At 41.2% G+C, this 20,483-nt stretch overlaps 1 protein-coding gene across 2 annotated transcripts in view; it reads left to right on the forward strand.

Moving 5' to 3' along the window:
* Nucleotides 1–910: 910 nt before the first annotated feature.
* cd2ap (CD2-associated protein) overlaps nucleotides 911–20,483 on the forward strand; it is a 289,563-nt gene continuing 269,990 nt past the window's right edge. For both annotated transcript variants that reach the window (XM_050058858.1, XM_050058859.1), the window contains exon 1: nucleotides 911–1,301. In XM_050058858.1, the coding sequence (XP_049914815.1) occupies nucleotides 1,298–1,301 (4 nt within the window). In that variant the 5' untranslated portion in view covers nucleotides 911–1,297. The remainder of the gene's footprint in view (nucleotides 1,302–20,483) is intronic.

Below are 20,483 nucleotides of genomic sequence, written 5' to 3' on the forward strand. Positions count from 1 at the left end.
TGGCCCATCCCACACGGGATTACATGACACCAATGAAGCATAGAAAAAAAACCCATTTCATATGTGACTTCCGGTACACATAACAAAATTCAACTGTACATAACCACAACACACACACAAAAAAACAAAAAACAAAAACGAGACATAATCATCTGTACAATGTCATACTTCTTTTAACCCAGGCCTTTTCTATAAATTCTGCAAATAAAAATGGTTTATATTCAAATAACCATGCCAGCAAATCTGTATCCTGTCTCATCTCTTCCACTTCCAGTTTGTTAAATAACTTTACTGTTAAATCATGATAATATGGACAATACAAAACAAAATGAACTTCATTTTCAATTTCATTGAGATCACATAAAAAACAAAATCTATCATCCTCATTTGTTCCAACCCAACGTCCTGTTTCAATATGCAGAGGAAGAATACCTGACCTGAACTGGGCACACAATGATCTTCTCCTCTTAGACAAATTATATTTAACATAATTCTCTACACCAAACTCATTTTTAATCCGACAGAAAATTCTAAGTTTTGGTTTGTTCCAAACCTCAATGGTCCACTTCTGTTTTAGCTGCTGAGAAACAATCTCTTTAATCATATTATATTATAAAAACTGTTTCAAGTGTAAGACCACCCCCCCCCCCACACACACACACTGAGGTCCGTGCTAAGCCCCCAGTGTCCTCAAGTCCTAGAAACGCCCCTGATTATGTGTACCTTAAATAAACGTTTCCAATTCTGATCACATTCCTCAAAGCCTAATGACTGCTGGTTCCGTGAAAACATCCACACATGTCATAGTCTTTTGGAGGAGCTGGAGTGAGTGAATTAAGTTTTTTCAAAAACTCACTCACGTACACGCGCACACACAGTAGCTACTGTACTTGCTGAGTGGGCCAATAATACAAGGGGGATCATCAACGTTCCATTAAACATTCCTCTCGCGGGACTGTCCGGCCTGAGACATCGCGAAGTTTCCTGCTATTTTGTATTTTGGTGGCAGCAAGCAGCAAGCAGCAACCCGTTGAGGCAAGTCCAAGTAAGGTGGAGACTCCTACTTAACTTCCTGCACAATAATCTTGAAGCACTACTAAGTGAGAAGTGGGGACGCTGCTACTGCTGGGGCGAAGGACGAATGGATATACGGCTCACTTTATCTCTTTCTCGGCAGTGAATTGACAAAAAACACTTTGTTTTGATTCAACACATCTACCTGGCTAGTAGCAAGCTAGCAGTAAGGCTGCTGAAGAGATTCCCAACGTTTGATTGCGAGGCGGTGCGAAGGACAGGAATGGGTGAGTTTTCCATGATGTGGCGCTTGTGTTGTGTTTATAATGTTAACTGCTCCTTCTTTCCGACTCATCATATAAAACAAGTCGAAAACACGGACGGCAATAAACCAAATGTCAGTTACATAAATCATGCTATCAGCTTTCTCCAGCAGGGAATTTAAGTTAGCAAGCCAGTTAGCTAGCTGGTTAGCCTAGCCTAGCTAGCGGTGTGGTTAACTGGATAACGCCACCCCCACCGTTGGATTTGGCTGCATGTCTAGCTAATGTTAACAGGAGCTCCCTCAGATCTGATGTCAGCATGGCTTCTGCAAAACCACTTTATGCCCTGAAACCACTGAAACGTTAGTTCCTTGAAATTCCCATTTTCCTCTTGTCTGGCTGTGCTGTGTAATCTGAACTTAAAACTGTTTGCAGTTTGTGTGTGGAAAGAACTTCGCAGACAGGAAACTCCAGCCATTAAAGGTCCCATATTACTATTATTTTTCAGGTTTATACTTTTATTTGGGCTTTATAGTCAAACATGTTTACGTGCTTTAGTATTCAAAAAACACATCATCTTTCTCATACTATCTGCCTCTGTCTGAAACGCCCTGTGCATGTGTGTCTTAAAGCCCTGTACCAATAAAGCCCAGTCTGCTCTTGATTGGTCAGTGTTTCCAGGTCTTGCACATTTGCGCTTTTGGTATCTCTGCACTGTTAGTGCAGCTGGGGAATGACTGTAACAGCACTGTAGCGGCAGTTCCTACCTTCTATATAGTATAGTTGTGACATCACAGCTCATTTAAGGGTGCCATTTCTGAATTATGGATTGTGTGCATTTCTGTATGGATTGAACATTTTGATACTTTCACAGTATTTTTACAGCACCTATACCTTTCATAAGAGAATTGAAATCTGGCTCTTTAATATGGGACCTTTAGTTAGCTCCTTCTGATAGTAGAGATTAACTTACTCTTTTGACATTTGCTTTAGGTGTTATGTAAGAAATATGTAAATTTCATTGTGCAAACAGTGTGTTGTGTCTTAGCTTATGTTCATTCTGTGACAGTGCATTACTGTAAGTTCCCACACCCAAATGCATCTAATGCTTTGCTTGTCTCCACTTCACACCAGACCATAATGGACCAAGCGTCTGTTTGTTTTTAATAAGAACCCATGAACCCCACCCTATAACAGGGTATTAAAGCGGTACCTCACCTAAATTAAGAATTCCAGTGTTATTTATATGGTCTAGGAAAGTTTAATCAATATTAATGAACATGAGCTACATTCTCTCAAAGCCAAAACCAGAGAAGGAAGTCTCAAACTTGTGATAGGGAATAAAGTCTGAAACTGCTCTATAGACAATGCATGGGAGACTGATTTTGTGGACCCACAGAATGTTGTTTTTGAAACAGAAAATGTACTGGCATACTCACAACATTCCCCTGGGTGCTCTCAGTAGCTCTTTTTTACATAGAAATAGAACAAAGTCCGTTCTTTATGCCTCCTTTTCATTTTTACACAGATCCAAACAATGGCGGCATCATGTCACTTCAGTGTGTGACTTTAGACTGCATGCTGGCATTGCGATATCAAAAGAGACGTGATGGGCATGACATGTAACACAACATCGTCTGCCTCTAGTGTGACATAACTTATGTGTTGGCAGCACTTTCTAGACAATAACAGTGGCATTACCGTGGCAATAACAATCGTGTACCGTCTCTGTTATATGGTGACTCATCTTGTACTCTGCTCGGAGGATAAGAAGCTCCAGGACCTCATTGTTTTCCCAATTTTCGGAAATTTTCGGCCACTGTTCTTCCTCTTTGAGTTACCTGCTAACTGCTGTCAGCTGCTTTTTAAATCTCCTGCGGTTTGTTGCACACATAACACATTGTTAAAAATGTCACATCCCTGCCACCCATAAGCCCATCCTGCTGGCTGTCCTATTTATACAGACATCGTTTTGGCACTACCTCTGATGTAGCCTTAAAGGTGAGACAACTCTGTCTCCCCATTCTGTGATACAGATACTTTTATACAGAATGGTGGGGTGGCGCCATTAAATCCCCACCTTGAAGAGGCAGTTTAAAAGGGACTAATGTCATCGTAACATCTCTTGCCATTCATTGTCAGTGAAGCAGCTCCACACTCAGTACCCTATGACATAACAAATTTGGGTTTTAGCACTTAGTTTTTGGATTTGGGAGAGAGTTCATGTTAAAGGGAAATTTCGGTTTATTTCAACCTGTCTCCTATCGTCCTAAATTTGTTTCAAGTGACTAGTGACATAAAAATAATAGTTAGCATGTTAGCCGTTAGCCTAGATACAGCCGGGGCGCATAGTAGCGTCAGACCTATTAAAACGTAAGTGAAAGGGCATACTTCAAGTGCAAAGTTAGTCCACTAAACAAGCTTTTTTTCCACAAAGACCGCCTCATATCGTTAGGATAAATGTCAGAGAACATATTGAAAACGACATGTAAACGTGTTGTCTTACCTTACTGGTGTGGTGCCATGTTTGTTTACCATTTAGCGCTGCTTTCCAAAGCGCGGCCGAAATATCGCGAGAACAAGCAGCGATCTCATACCGTGCCTGAAGTGTGCTCTTTCACTTACGTTTTAACAGGTCTGACGCTACTATGCGCCCCGGCTGTATCTCGGCTAACGGCTAACATGCTAACTATTATTTTTATGTCACTAGTCAATTGAAACAAATTTAGGACGATAGGAGACAGGTTGAAATAAACCGAAATTTCCTTTTAAGTAATTGTTTTGGACTGTCTTAGACCATAGGAATACCATGTATGAATTTTGAAAATGGTCATAGTTGCCCTTTAAATTGACCTGATTGTCAAGGTGATGGAATCAAGTTCTCTCCAGGCTGACAACATCATATAATCAGGGCAATTCACTGCCAAACATGAAAACCAACTATGGCTGCTATATTTGATGATATGCACAGCTTTAAAAACAGAAGTAAGGAGTGTATGATTCTTGTTTCAGTTGATGGCCATGCTGACTGAATGTAGAGGAAACACTCTGATAGTTGTCTGTAAGTTGCAGGCATGTACTGTATTTTGAAACCTTCTTACTGCATCTTGCTAGATGTGCTGCCTGTGGTTTGTGTGGTTGTGTGCAGTAGGACTTGTTCAAGAACTTTGCTATGTTGTAAAACAGGTTTTAGGCCAAACCTTGCTTAGCTTTCAGATGTGTCCGGTCGCAGACTTTGCTTTTGACATTCAGAGTCAGTGAAAACAAAACTGTTATACATGAACTGTTGCTGACACTTAGTATTAAATCCTACAGTGATACACCACAGTGAGGATGTATGTGACAAATGAAAGTAATACTGCACTTATTAGAAATGAGAAAAAAAACGTTGTAGAACTTTATCAAACAAGCTGGGGAGTTCTAAAAAACCTGCCTTCTGTCCGACCTTTCAGCTAGCAGCCATTCTTCAATCTTGTTTTGTATTTTTTGAGAATTTTTTTCCTGTATTTTGATAGTGGATAGTAGAGAGGAGCAAGGAAATGAGGGGAGAGAGAGAGAGCAGGAATGTCATGTAACAAAGGTCCCCAGAGAGACAAGAACTGGGGACATTGTGATTACATGGACAACTTCTTAAACCCCAGGCTGACGGGACGCCCAGTTACCATTCTATTTCATGCGCCATCTTCACTGCAGGGTTCAATAGAAGCACCGAAACAAAGACTGGACATGTGCCAGGATGTCTGTTTGAATATTAACCTTACTGACCTCAACCAAAGATTTACCAGCACAGTGTTTCCCCTAGGTTTACAACAACTGAACAATTATTTGAACTGTACATTGAACTAAACATCAGAACATTTCTTCTTCACTATCTTCACCACCCTGGGAGCGCAGATATTTTTGTCTTCTTTTCATGTTGTTGACATATTTTCTGACGCGCGCTCTCTGTTCGCTTGTGTGTGTGTGTGAGGGGTGAAACGTGAAACGTATCAGCGAACACACACACAGTGCATTCACTGCGTACTTGATACGTGTACATTGCGTGTGCAACCATCACCGTGTACTTGCTTCGCGTGCACTGTGCCTGCATTCAGCGTGTACTTGTTGCACATGCAATGTGCCTGCAATGCCTGCACACGCCTAGACGTGTGGTTATTAGATGTTCGTGCGTTGACACGTCATGTGATCGCAGGGGTCACAGTTTGGCTCTGGGAAGCGGAGCTGCTGTAAAGTGCCCAACGAAGCCACCTCTTTTGCATTCACGGCCCGGGAGGGGGGGGCGAAGACAGCCAGCGTAGGTGGAGAAGTTCCGGGGGTAGGGTGGAGGTTAGTTAAGGATCGGGGAATTAGGAGTGTCCTCCCGCTTTCCAGCTTTGTGTCTGCGGGTGTCTGTCAGGTAGTCAGCCGCTTGGTGTTCCAGCGCTGGAACCTCCACAGCATACGGGCCAGGTCGGACCAGCGCCACAAGCCCAGACCCCGGGGGAGGGTCTCGTTGATCCGGCCAGTTAAGAGTTTGTTTTAAAGTATGACATCTTAAGTGTTTGTGTTATATTTGCAGTCCTGTCAGTTATAACTGAAAGCCGAGCAGGCTCAAAAACCTCGCTCCGTGCAGTGCTTTCTGTCTGTGGAGTGCACATATTTAAAAAAATGTTTGAAAGGAAAGTAACCAAAGATAAGGTGTCATATTGAAGATTTCGTTTGAGCAAAATATAATTTGAATTTTGAAACCTGTTTTGTTTACTTTTTCTGTAAAAAATTACTTTTTTTGGACTTCAAACATTTTTCTCAGCGCATTATTGGCGAGTTAAGCCAGACGCCACCTGTAGAAAGTGGTTCTACACACAATAAAGCCTATAGTTTGGGAAAGTATAACACAGACGTCTGCTGGTTTTAATCCGCCCGTACCCTATCCGCTATTAATTAGCCTAATAATTAAAATTGAATGACCCAAATCCGTGGATATCCGGAATATCTCTAGCCTACTTTACGTCATCCCAAAACTGAATGTCCCTCAGGCATATAGGCTTTTTACAGCAAACAGGAATAAAATATAAATCTAGATTTTACAAGTAAGGAAAGACTTGACAAGACATCAGCATGAACAGCGCTGAGTGTTCCCTGCTCTCAACCTAGCAGCGAAAGTCCAAGTGAATTTAACCCATTTAAACCCATTTAAGGATGTCTGAAAAGCTGTTTCCATAAACAGTCAAATTCGCAAAAGGGCAAAATGCGAAAATAATGTTTATGAAAACACAACTATTGATTAAAAACATACAGATGGAGGTTTGCAGCATTTAGGATCCAATTCAATAATAGGCTATATATTCACACCTTGATCACTGACCTTAAATGTGTGCTGCAGGAACTGTGTGCTGTTCTCTTTGATGCTAAACTGACTCTTGTATGTCAATACCAAGCAGCAACCTCTGGGGCTAAAAAAATGCCGGCACCACGAACTGCAGTTCCTCAAGTGGCCACTTGAATGGCAGTTTGAAGAACTGCAGAAATAAACATGTTTACAGCCTGGTACAAAAAAACAGTATTAGTCTCTATAGCTAATTTCAATTTGATATTTTATATATTATATATTATATCATATGTTTATTTGTATTTATATTGGATTTATAATTTTTATATAAGTCACCCGTTAACATTTTATTAGGCATTAAGTTATGTAAGGGTTAATGCCCGACGAGGTGTCCATTATCAGGAATTAATGGACGACGCGGAGGCGTGAACCGTCTTCGTGAATGCGAAGTCCATTCATTCTTGATAATGGACACCTCAAAGGGCATTAACCTGCTTATACCATGGTCACTTACCAAAGAAATGAATATTAAATCAATTATTTATGCTTTAATGTGTTTTACAGTTCAAATCATGAGTTTTTCACAAGCCACAGCTGAGCGGACTATTTAATCTCTGTAGTTCACAGGTGTTGCCATGGAAACCCGCTGTGGCCGCAGTGTAGAGAGCATAGCGACTCTGATCAGTGAAGGGAAGTGAGATGATGGCTAAACGTTATGTGATATTCAGAAGATGATTATTTCAGAAAACCAGTGCACTTCTTACCGCTTGTGTGTTACAGACTCTGGTGGTCAGAGGATGATGTGCAAAAAAAACCCTTGAGATATTAATTTCATGATTCATTGGCGTTCATTTATAGGCCCAAAAAAATTTGTTTCAAATAATCAACATCCAAATATTAGTCAAAATCATTTTTAATTGCAGCAAATAATTCATAAGCATATAGTAGTTGAGATTAAATCATATAAACACATTAACAAATTAATGATTGTTTCCTATTTAAAATTAAATGCTACAATACCATCAACCCTTTATGACCTACCATAGAACAAGTCCGCCAGAGCATATCTTTACAATTTTTACCCGCTGTAGGGCCATTTTTTTGGAGTATTTTAATATGCTATACATCAATACGACCCTTAAATCCCAAATTTTAATGATATGTGTGGACATATGTCCATACTAATGAAAGAAATTGCTAAAAAGTGCAATACATATGTCCATACTAATGAAAGAAATTGCTAAAAAGTGCAATAAACCACAAAAAAAAAGAAAATCGTTTTTGTTTTTACACATATTTTTCTAAATACAGAAATATCATATCAGCTGTATCCCTCAAAATTGTAAATGTAAAAAAGTTGCACAAAATCCTTTCAAACCACAGAAAATTTATTTTGGGTGTTTTCATAACTTAATTTTTTTCAGATACACTCATTTTTATAAAATGTGACAAAAATGAAAGTTAAATGCACATTGTGCACAATTAGCAAAAATACAACATGTACATCAAAATAAACTATTTACAATAGAACAACCAAAGTTCCAAGTTCAAAGTCAAACATTACTTTTCAATAGCACCAGGGGAGCTGTGATAGGTCTTGTGACGGTTCCTGTCCACGATAAGCAATATCTTTTGCTGCATTTTTATTGGTGTTGGCACACAGTGTTTTGATGGCAGCCCGGTGAGAGTAAATCCTGAACAGCTCAGATGGAGAGGGATTGTCCACATACTGTGATAGGGGTGGCTGCACACCTGGCCTCCTTTTGGGCAGAAAATGTGGTAGGGGATGTGGCAAGATGTCAGGCTCCTTTTCGGTTCTCCAGCCAGCTGCATCACCAGGGAGTGTCTCTGACCTGGAGACTCTGTTTGCTGGAGACCGACTCCTTCCTCCCCCTCTGCCTCCCTCCGGGGTGCAGGAAGAGGAGACCCCCACTTCCTCCTCCTCATCATCGTCAACTCTGCACACAGATGTTACACAGTGTGTTAGATGTGTTCAACATGAGAGTAATACAATAATGGTGCGTATTTAGTGCAAAATGCTTTCAGTTGTGTTACATATATATTTTCTTTACTTTACTCTAACTCAAAAACAAACAATATTTCATGAATATATACACACATGTCATAGGAGGGATCTCTCCCTTGGATGAGGTCGGCTTCATCTCCACTGTCGGCAGAATCCGGACCAGATGAGTGGACTGAATCTTCATCCGACGCTGTAATTAGCTCGAAAGCTTCGCGCCGGGAGAAAAGCCGTTTTNGTGTGTGTGGGGTGAGTATAGGGATAACCGCGATTTTAAACGCCAGACTTATTCGTAAAGATTCCTCAACACCGTCACTCTCCAAAGATTATGCCAGGACGCGGAACCATATACAGTAGGTCAGCGCATCTCGCACGGAACGAAAACAAAGTTACACAAACTCTCTCCGAGTGATGAAGTATGGATGAAGAAGACTTATTCCCCCCAAAATACGGATAAAGTCAGCCGTGTGCGATCATTTTGGCTATCGCAAAATGAGTATCGCAAAAATGACCAAGGGGTCATTGTGGACGACGGCTTTCCAGTTTGTAAAACATGCCGCAAAAAAGTCGCAGCCAAAGGATCAAGCACGAGCAACATGATACAACACCTGCGGGACAACCACCCGGCTTTACATGCACAAGTAAAGGTAAATACACAATAACTGGGTTGAAATACATCAATCTCAATTTATCTAATGTAACATTGAATTAGTGTTGTCATGATACCAAAATCTTTGTTTCGGTACCAATACCAATATGAATTTCGATACTTTTCGATACTCTTTGGATAATAGTAGGGGTGTAACGGTACCAAAAAAATCATGGTTCGGTAAGTACCTCGGTACGGACGTCACACGTCACGGTTTGGTAACTCAAATGTCCCACCAAGTTTGTGTTGTCTCGTGTTGTCTCCCTTTGCTAGGCAGACTTTCTCTTGTCTTTTTTCACATGCGCCAGCTGCGAATGTTGATACAGGTGTTGTCATACACACCACTTGTGCAATCTGTGCTCCAGTAGGAACAAGAAAGGCGTTTGTGTGCATAATTGAGTAAAATAAATTAATGAATCGAATCAATTTCAAAGTACCGGTATTTTCCAAATGCAGTATAGTACCGTTTGGAATACTCTAGTACGATTTTAGTACCCGTATACCGTGCAACACTACATTGAATTAAAAATTACATGTTAGCGTGTCATTTGCAATTAATGGCGTAGTGGTATGATATGAGTTGGGCTTACAGTGCAACGTGACAAGCTAAGGCACGTCTCAAAAACTTTTTTGACGGATAGTTTCGCAGTTAGTGTGCACGCAGCGTGATTGTGATTGTAATGGTTTTGGGTCCGTGTAGCTCTTTGGAGTGGGGCGGCAGGCAGAAACTCACATTCACACGAGTGCGGGATTTCACAAATGCTCGTCGTTTATTTTTACATCAACTTAAAAACACTCCAACCTTACCAAGCCTGGTTGTACGGCTACTATATTTTCATACATGAACAAAATAGTTGCTACACATACTTATAACCATCACTGTTGTGTTGAGAGATAAAAGAAAAAGCAGGAGCACATGGAAATAAATGAAACTTAAAGATCTATCAGGAGTGTTCATGTGATTTTACACATTTATAGTGTGAAATTAATTTATGCATAATAATCGTGATAATCGTAAAACCGTGATTATTTCTCTGACAATAATCGTACCAAGAAAATCTATAATCGTGACATCCCTAGGTGAGTATCTGTGTGTGTGTGTGTCTAAGTGTTGTTGTGAAAGAGTAAAATACAAAACGGGAGCAAGAGCGAGTGTGTGACTGCAAGCTGAGAGAAATATTTACTGCAGAAGAAAGAAAGAAATTTCCCAGGAAATGACTTCACTCCTTGTTGCCGCGGGTAGTGTCGCGAGAAAGACACGCAAGAAAATCACATGACAGTTCATGCTCACAACATGATGACGTTTAGTCCAACATAGGAAGTGCTGTGAATACCCGCCGTTTAGTCCAACATAGGAAGTGCTGTGAATACCCGCAATCAGGATTATAATGTTTTTGTTCTTAGTGCTTTTTACTGTTTTTCTACAAACCTGTCAGTGTAAGGAAACAGCACTCTGGGACATGATGAATGCTTGGTAAGGTAGAGTAACTCCTCCGGTTTAAATGCAAAAAGAATTATTGCTCTGTCTTATTTGGTTGCAATTCTACCGGCATTTAAAAATCAACATACAAATGGGATCGCGGGCGCTCCCACCGGTATAAAAGGGTTAATAGTGAAATTTGAAAGTGATACGGGCATGTCCATCATAGTAGCATTTGAACTGCCCATTTCGTTGTCTTCTTGGTGTTGGGCTCATCCTTCTCATCTTCTAAATTATTTAATTCTTCTGGTGTCACCTCCTTGTGCGGTTTCTCCCTTTTTCTTTTCATTCTCTATCCTCTCTCCTTCTGCATCCCATTCATCAAAATGATCAAATTCACCAAATAAATTAAATGAAACAATAAAATCACTCATGATGCCCGTTGTAATCCGTTGCCTCTGCTCTGAGTCTCCGTTGCTATGGTTACAAACTAGCAGTTGATCCAGCGCAATAATTTAGAACCTGTCATCAGGCAATTTGACCGGAATGTCTTTTTAGCTGTCCTATAATTAAGCAATATCACACGAGAGGGAGTGATGTTATACTCGTATATCGTCACGGCTGTGATTTGGTCATAGGCACGAGGCCGCAGGCCTAAGACAATCACAGCCGTGACGATACGAGTATAACATCACGAGCTCGAGTGTGATATTGCTTTTATACAACAGTTCAACAGTTAAATAAGCAAGGCTGATTAAGAAATGTTGAAAAATAAGGACAAAATAGATAATTTAAGCATTTTATTTGTCTTCCACCAACAAAAATAGTTCCCTCAAGACTCAGCTGTCACTGTTGCTATGTAACGCAGACATGGTGCGCCAGACACTTACTCTTTATACACATTTATCTGCACATTTCCATTAATTGTGCAGCCGGTGAAATAAGTCTCTGGTGACTGCATGGTGGACTGTCGCTTCACAGGCACAGCTGACTCTGCCTTCTGATCTGACAGTATGTTGCCCCATCGTTTTCTGCTCTCCATGTATGGCTTCCAGTAGCTTTTTAACAAGCTCTCAGACCTGCAAGACAAAAGGTATATTTTAGGGCCCGACTCCTAATTAGAAGACTAACTTTATACAGGCTACGTTAAAACAACATCATACCTGTGCCCACTCACTGTCATGATCTCCCTAGCTTCAAGACCTGCATCTGACAGCTTCTGTAAGGCAGTCACCCTGAGGCTGTGATTGGTGTAGATAGCTGTTGTCCCCGCCTCTTTACACATCTTCGGTAGCATCTGTGCGAGTGAGTTTATTCCCAGCGGAGCTTTAGTGTACCAGATATTGTCTGTGTGAGCTGCTGTCATCCTGGGCTTCAGATAAAGGGCATTTGCATCTGGTGGAAGTTTGTTTAAATGCTTTCCCAGGGATGCAACGCAACTGCTGACCTAACTGACACTAACAGTCAGTTTTGATTTGATTGTTGATTGCAATCAGCTGTGAGGCGGAGTGATACATACACAGTGAAATAACCGTGATGTTGTACTCCAGTATCGTCACGGTTTTACTGTCTCCCGACCAATCAGATTGCAGGGCCGGAACTAACTGTTGTATAATTAAGCAATATCACACTCAAGATTGTGACGTTGTACTGTATATCATCACGGCTGTGATTTGGTCGTAGGCACGAGGCCGCAGTGTGATATTGCTTTTATACAACAGTTCAACAACAGCTTAAAAAGCAATGCTGAGTAAGGAAATGTTGACAAGAGGTGATGAAATAAATGTTATGTAGCTCCGTGAAAAAAAAAAAAACAGTTCCCCCGGTCTGTTGCCAGGCAACACAGCACACATGCCAGGAACTCACAATCTAGCCTACTTTGTATTTACATTGATCTGCAACTGTGTAACTTTGTCCAGTTCGGCTGATGAAACGTTGGCTAACCTTGATGTTGGCACGGCCGGATTCAGCTTCCACTCTCCCTCATCCTCATCAGTACCTCATCAGATGATCATTGATAATTCCTGACCTTGTTCGCTTCATTTTCGGCTGATGTTACACAAACACACCTGGAGGTCTGCACAGAAGAGTCCTTTTCCTCGTCCTCTCTTGACGACCACTCATAATTCAATTTAAATGTAATTTTGGAGAAAATATCCATCTTCTTGGTGTAACGCTATAGTGTCAGTTTGCGTCAATGTAGCGAGTGTGACAGTTGGTTAATTAACGGTTGTATTTAAATTTATAACACCTGTGAGCAGAGTGATTTTACTGTTACAAGTCCCAGTGATGTTATACTCTATATCAGCGCTCATGGAATGCCTCTCGTCCAAACAAATTACTCTGTCGGAACTAACTGTTGTATAACACCTTTTAAGCGGGGACGCCATTCGCCTCTGTGCCCCAAGACTGACTGACAGCTGACTCCACTCATTCACAGTCACCACTGCCCCAGGGCCGCTACAATATGCTATCTACAGAGATAACACTGGCGATGGAGATTTAATACATCTTTACTTGAGGACCCTGAATTTGACAATTTTATCAAAAGAGAGTGGGCATCCTTCCTAGAAATAAATGATTCACCGGAAATGGCACCATCACTACTTAAACAGGGAAAGAACTATTAAGAGGAAAAATCATATCACACTCTACACACAAGAAAAAGAAAAACAACCCACAGGAAATATAGCCTACTTAGAACAAAAGATTAATGAACTGGAGAACTATCAATGCAACAAATTCCACAGTACAAATCCAAAATGATGATCGGAATTACAGATTACAACTGAATGAACACTTGAACAAAAAAACTTAATTCCTCCTAGAAAGACTCAGACACGAAAACTTTGCATACAGTAATGAATCTGGAAAATACATGGCCAACCAAATCAAATGAAACAAATAAAAAACAATTATAACAATTATGAACTCAGCAGGGAAGCTCGTACATACACCTGAGAAAATAAGTAAGACTTTTAAAGATTTTTACACACACACAAAAAAAAAAAGAAAAAAAAAAATCTTTGCAGGTTCATAGTTTTCTTTGTTAATTACTTCAGGGCCAGTCAGGAACATTTAGAAGGCAACATCAATGTCAACAAGGATGAAACCAGCCCACCTGAGTAAAGACAGTGATTGACAGGAAGAATACATTACAGATGAAAGAGACATCACAGGAGTGTTAGCATCAGGTGAGAGTGAGACTGCTGTGCACCCTGCAGCTTCAGCATCAGGAGAGGGAGAGCCCAGTGTGCCCCCGAAAGCTTGACACTGGTTGTGACACTTTACAGTTTGTAATGTGAAAAAGCTTCAACAGTTTTTCAGTACAATTAATTCCATGAACTGTGTCCAGTGTTCTGATGTACTCTATAAAATTTCGTTGTATGTTCGACATGGTAAGTATGGTAAAACATAAGAAAACATTGAAAACTACCTATCACAAATGAGGGTGGCAAGATGACATCCTCAAATTTGATTTAGTTTGTTCAACTAACAGTCCAGAGCCCAATGATTTTTACATAACAAAGAGCAGCAAATCCTTATATTTAAGAAGCTAAAACCATCAAATGCAGTTTAGCTTGGAAAATGACTGAAACGATTAATTAGTCATAGTAATAGTTGAAGGGAACTGCCGCCAGGCCCCAAGAAATTTTAATGGCTAAAATAACGCCAAATATACATTCCAGTGTTCCCATAGTCATCATGCAACTGTGAACTGTGTGCCATGAACTTTAAAAGGGGATTTATGGTTGTGCGCAGACCCTACGCATGTAGCCTATGCAGGTCGCTTATTCCGTTGTGAGCATTTTTACTTCTGTGGTGGTGTGGCTGTGTCATTCTGCAGTTACACCTCCAAACCACTAGTCGGCGGCAGAGGTTTCTGTGAAGTGTTGTAAAGTTTAGTTGATTCAAAACAGACATTAAACATGGCTTAATAGAGACAGTTTGAAAAACAAGTACACAAATTGGCTTCACTACAACTCGCAGTATTCAAAGACAAACACTTGTGTTAATCCGGACACATTTTCCCCACAAATACAACATGCCAACGTTTTTAGCACAAGCCTATGGTATTTTACATTGAATAAATTAGCCTAGCAACTATCTTTTCCTCTTCTCATATAAAACCAGGGACAACGGCAACATTTAACAAAGGTAACGGCACACAGTTTGGCTCCATAACAACTCACAAGGTCCACTGACAAAACAACTGTCCTGTACTAAACACATTTTTTAAACAAATACAGCATGCTAAGATTATTAGCACAAGCCTATGGCATTTTACATTGTATTGATTAGCCTAGCGGCCGGCGATTTTTCCCTCTTCTCATATGAAACTTGGATAAATCCCAAAGTATAAATCCCTGAAGGATAAATCACACACAAGACTTAAAATGCTATTTTAGTGGAGGCCTTACTGTCTTCACAATTTATTGTTTCTTATCTGTGAACTAAAAGTAAATACAAGCTCCGTTTCCCCTGAGGGAAATGGTGTCAGTATACAGCGACAGACCGGAGGTCTGCATCACTGCGAGGCATAGTTGCAATTCTGGGGAGGTGCACGTTAGGCTATGGCGTAGGTTACAGCGTAGGCTCCAAATCGACGTGGATCCTACGCCGTAACCTACGTGTCGATTCAACGCAGAACTATAAATTACGTGCACCAGTGAGCCGTGTGATGTTAACTGCAGCAGCACACTGCGGTGAGACCGTTAGTGAGGTAGATGTCTGTGATTGTTTCACATGTCAGTAATAACAGCAGGGCAGTTGAGTTTGTTACCTAAACTGATAAGGTCAGTTGAACAGGTGACGTGAGGATAATGTCGTTAGGCTACCAGTTACAAAGAGGCTTGGTAGTGAACAACACACTAACATGTTGAGGCATTCTGCTTTTTGTGTTTTTAGCTAGTCCAGAGATTATTTGGCTAAAACAGATCAGTGATGCTGTATTGCCCACATTGTTTTCTGTGTTAATGAAGACTGAACTTGGAGACATTTCTGATCCTGGTTTCAGTATTGGAACAACTCAAGTTCACATGGAGAAAATGAAATGATTGAAAACCTGATGGCTTGATGTCAGTCAGTGGTTGTGAGGGAAGTGGTATCATGTAAAATAGTGATTTCAATGCTTAGTTTCTGATGTCATATGATCTGGGGTGGACTAAAGGCCCGTTTCCACCGCAGGAACTTCGGGGTAATTTTACGGGGCCGGGGGATTACGGGGTAATTCTCCACCACAGGAACCACCCCCGAAGGACGGAGTTCCGGAACTTTTACGGGGGCTAAACAAGTCCCTGCCTTGGGGTAGGTACTCAGAACGGCCCCGAGGACTCCTGGCTGGGGCTTGGGGATTGCTTGGTGCTGATTGGATATACTCAAGGAGGGATGTGACGTCAACAGAAAGCAACAAAATAGCCGGCATTTTTAAAACTCAGCAGACGAGGGTTAGCTCGTTCATATAGCTTTTGCCGCCATGTAAAAAAAACTCACTAAATGGCCCGTGAAAAAAATATTCTTTTCAGCGGATATCTTAGTTACAACATGATTGAGCTAGCAAAGCAGTTTTGTGTTGATATGTGTGGTATTTATTCAGTTTTGGGAAATCACGATGTCTAGAAAGCATCAGCTAACAGCAGCAGCAAAGCTAACTTCAGGATGTCATCTGTTAAAAGCCTCCCGTTGTCGGATACGACATGAAACTACTACAGTTAGCTCAATCATGTTGTAACTAAGACATCTGCTGGAAAAAATATTTTTTTCACGGGCCATTTAGTGAGTTATTACAGACACCGCTTTCGGCTAACGGCGTCCCTACGTCACCCCGGTCAAAATGGTCGCGCAACGATTACGTCACATCCAGAGGCAGCCCGTAACTTTACAGGAACCGTCCTCATACTCCGCTCAGTGGAGACACGGCGGTTGAGAGGGCCGAACGAGAGGACGTTCCTGTAGTAGTTCCTGCCCCCAAAATAGTACCAGGAACTTCTTCAGTGGAAACGGGCCTTATGCATTCCTCAGACAGGGCCCTGTTTGAAGACCTAAGGACTGGACGTGAGACTGAGTTTAGAGGCCAGTTTACTCTTTGGGCACCATAAAGGTAGTCATTATTTTAACCTGATTATAAGTTTCTTTAAAGGTCTTCTCAAGACATGGTTTCCATTCCCATATATGGCTATTTTTACACTGTTACACAAGCTTCTAATCTTACGTTTGGAAATTTGGTGGAGCTACACCTTCGTCAACATTTCAATCACAGATTGTACCACAAAACAAGCTTTTGGTTTAATGTTAATATTATGTTCTTATAGATTGCTTGTATGTTTATGCCATGGTTGGTCTTGTGGTATTTGGCATTCGTCCCAGCCCTTCTCCACTGTGAGACACGGGGACACTCAAACCCCCATATACCATATACCCCGGTGAAACTTCAGGAAGGTATGAAGGTATGAAGAATCAAAGTACTGCCAAACCGTGCTGGTTATGCGAGAGGACATCTCTCTTATTTCCCACTGTGCTGTTTTAAAACTCCAGTTTACTCTAGTATTACTGTGGGTAGGGAGACTGCTGTCTGACGGCTCTGTAGTCCCTACAATTGGTGGGCGGCTGCATGACAGTTTACCAATTGGTTTAACCAAGTAATATTTCTGGTACTGACTAGCGAGGGAGTGGATGTTTAATCATTGCGACGGCTAATTGCGCGCATCCCTAGTATCCATAGTTAACAGAAAAAAAGAGAGAGAGAGAGACAGAAACAGAGACAGCTACCCATTCTCCCGTTGTTGGTGGTTCTTTATTTAGCCATTTCTCAGTTACTGCTTTTTTGCTAGCTACAATTAGCTCATACTTAAACAAGGTACTTGTCACGAGCATTAAATTCCACTGGAATGATACCTAAATATATAGTGGCAAAATTGAAGTCCATCTCAAAACCCATTATTGAGTTGATTTCTGTTACAATCTCCAGCTATCTCTATCTCTAGATTGAATTGCTGGGCAATTCCAATATGGAAGTGATCCGCCATTGGATTATTGCATTGTCTCCAGCAATGTCCAGATTCTGGTCTACCATTCTGTAAATATTTTCTTCTTGGCGTAATAAAGAACCTGATAATGTTCCTTGAAAATTCTCTCCATCGGCCAGAGCAGGAGGTGGTGGATTGTGTTTTTCATATGTTCAACCACTCTTCCTCTGTGAAGGTTATGTCTGCCTCCTTCTCCCATTTTGCTTTAATGTATAAAGTAGAATGATTCCTGGAAGTCTGTATACATAAATATAATCTTGATATCAATTTCTTGAGGCTGTTGCCCTCATATGCGTCAATGAAAATATTAATGAGACTCACGTCAGTTTCCTCATTAGTTTTTTTTTTTTTTTTTTTAAATATACTTTATTAATCCCCGAGGGGAAATTCAATTTTTCACTGTTTTGTCAATTACACACAGGTCCGAACACACACATGCACAAACTGGACCTATACATGCACTAAGTGGAGAGATGTCAGAGTGGGCTGCCCATGACAGGCGCGCTGAGCGGTTGGGGGGTTCGATGCCTTGCTCAGGGGCACCTCGGCAGTGCCCATGAGGTGAACTGGCACCTCTCCAGCTACCAGTCCACACTCCATATTTTGGTCCGGACGGGGACTTGAACAGGCGACCCTCCGGTTCCCAACCCAAGTCCCTATGGACTGCGCTACTGCCGATGTTTATCAAAGTGGTGCCTAGTGTTTTCAATCGCATCCTTGGCATGTGGCCTTCCATATAAATCTGGAAATTGTTCGTTTCCATTCATTGAATTGCTTCATTGGGATCTCTACGGGCAGGGACTGAAAAAAGAACAATAATGTTGGTAAGATGTTCATCCTTAAAATTTTTATTCTGTCATACATGTAAAGTTTTAAAGGCGCCCATTTATCCAGATCTGTTTTTATTAGGGATGTCCCGATCTGATATTCGGATCGACTGACCGCCGATATTAGCAAAAAACATGCATCGGATCGGACTGCATGGAAAAATGCCGATCCAAGAACTCCGATCCAGTTTTCCATGGAATCCGATCCAGGTTTTCTGGCCAGCCCAGCGCTCTGCGATTCAAGCAGTCCATTCCAGTGATCCGCTCCAGCACTTGCTATCAATCCACCAGGCCAGCATGCAGACACAGGAAACAGCAGCACCAGGCTGGCACTGACACTACAAAAATAACTGAAAAGGAAAGGCTGCATTGTTTGTTAAATGTCAACAATGTCTTGTGGTGTTAATGTATTTTTTATTTATTAGGGGGCCAAAGCACAAGTGTGTGGAGTCTTGCTGCTATTTTAATTTCAGTGTTAGACGTTTTAAAGATTTCTTGTGTTGATTTATTTTCTATTTATTAAGGGGCCAAAGCAGCCAAAGCAAACCAGCTATATTTTTTATTTAATGTTAATGTTCAAGTTTAAAGTTTGTTTATTTAAACCTGTTAACAATAAACAGGTCAGTTTCTCATACCAACTGTTGTGGATCATTCTAACTTACCCTATTAAGTTGTTAGAGTAATATTGCTTGATCAAACCTTTTCTAACATGACTGACAACAAAATAAGTGAATATGTATAGTATGCGCTTGGATCGGATTGGTATCAGTATTGGCCAAAACTCAAGGTTGTAATATCGGTATTGGATCGGGATTGAAAAAGCTGGATCGGGACATCCCTAGTTTTTATTTCCTCTGTGATAGGGCAGTAATCAATGCTATGAATATGAGCCAGGTTCTTTGGAATGTTATCATATCAGTCCCAACAAACTCACACTGACACCCAAACAGCTTGATTCTGTTTTTAAACCTGTTGTTAACTGTCCTCAGCAAAGCTCACACTCCCGTAGCAACAGCTACAACCCATACAGTCTGTGGTGTGGTGAAGTCCGGCATGGTGTATTGACAGATTTGGCAGTTCAGCGTTCTGAGATGCCACCAAAGTGTTTGAAAGTAGGGATACACCACACGCTGCTCCATTAACATTAGCGATCCTCAGCGCTACTGTCCAGTTAGTCTCCACTATTACATTGGTAATATGCAGCAATATTTAGCCTAGGCCTCCTCTCAGACTTCCATGACATGTTTTGTCTTTGACATTCGACAGGCACAGTCATTGTTTGTGTGTGGCTTTAGGCGTTTTGTTTGTACATAGAACTACTGGTTATGTAATTTGTGTAACAGGACAGGTTTAACAACGTAAATGATGACAATAGTCACTGCTGAAAGTGTGTTTGATTGTCTAGTTGCCCGGAGTATCTTCCAGGTGTGTGTAATGTGTCAGGGTGCTGGTATCATATCAGCTACCTCTCAGATCAGTGTGAAGGAATGCAGTTTTGAGTTTCCTTTTTACTGACTGTGTGTGTGAGTGACTGAGAGAAGCACAGAGAGCACACTGATTAAAGTGCAACACACATCGCCGCTAGTGCGGCGCTGTGGCCGTCAAGGGCCGCCCCCCGACACACACTGGCAGCGGCGCGCAGCGGCATCGTCAACATGTATTTCCCACCCCAGCTCGCTAGGTGGCTGTACCTACACTACTTGCCAACGGTTGCCAACTGCTAGTAACAGAAGAAGAAGAGGAAAAACTTTGAGGCAACAACAACTTGAATTTCACGGGTGAGTTTCAATTCAATTCAATCAATCAATTTTATTTATAAAGCCCCTTTAACGGGGAAAAAAAACGGTAGAAACCTCAGGAAGAGCAACTGAGGAGGGATCCCTCTTCCAGGACGGACAGACGTGCAATAGATGTTGTACAGATCAGCATAATAAATTAACAGTAATCCGCATCG

The sequence above is a fragment of the Epinephelus moara genome, chromosome 12, assembly GCF_006386435.1.
Source record: "Epinephelus moara isolate mb chromosome 12, YSFRI_EMoa_1.0, whole genome shotgun sequence".
In the NCBI taxonomy this organism is placed as follows: Eukaryota; Metazoa; Chordata; class Actinopteri; order Perciformes; family Serranidae; genus Epinephelus; species Epinephelus moara.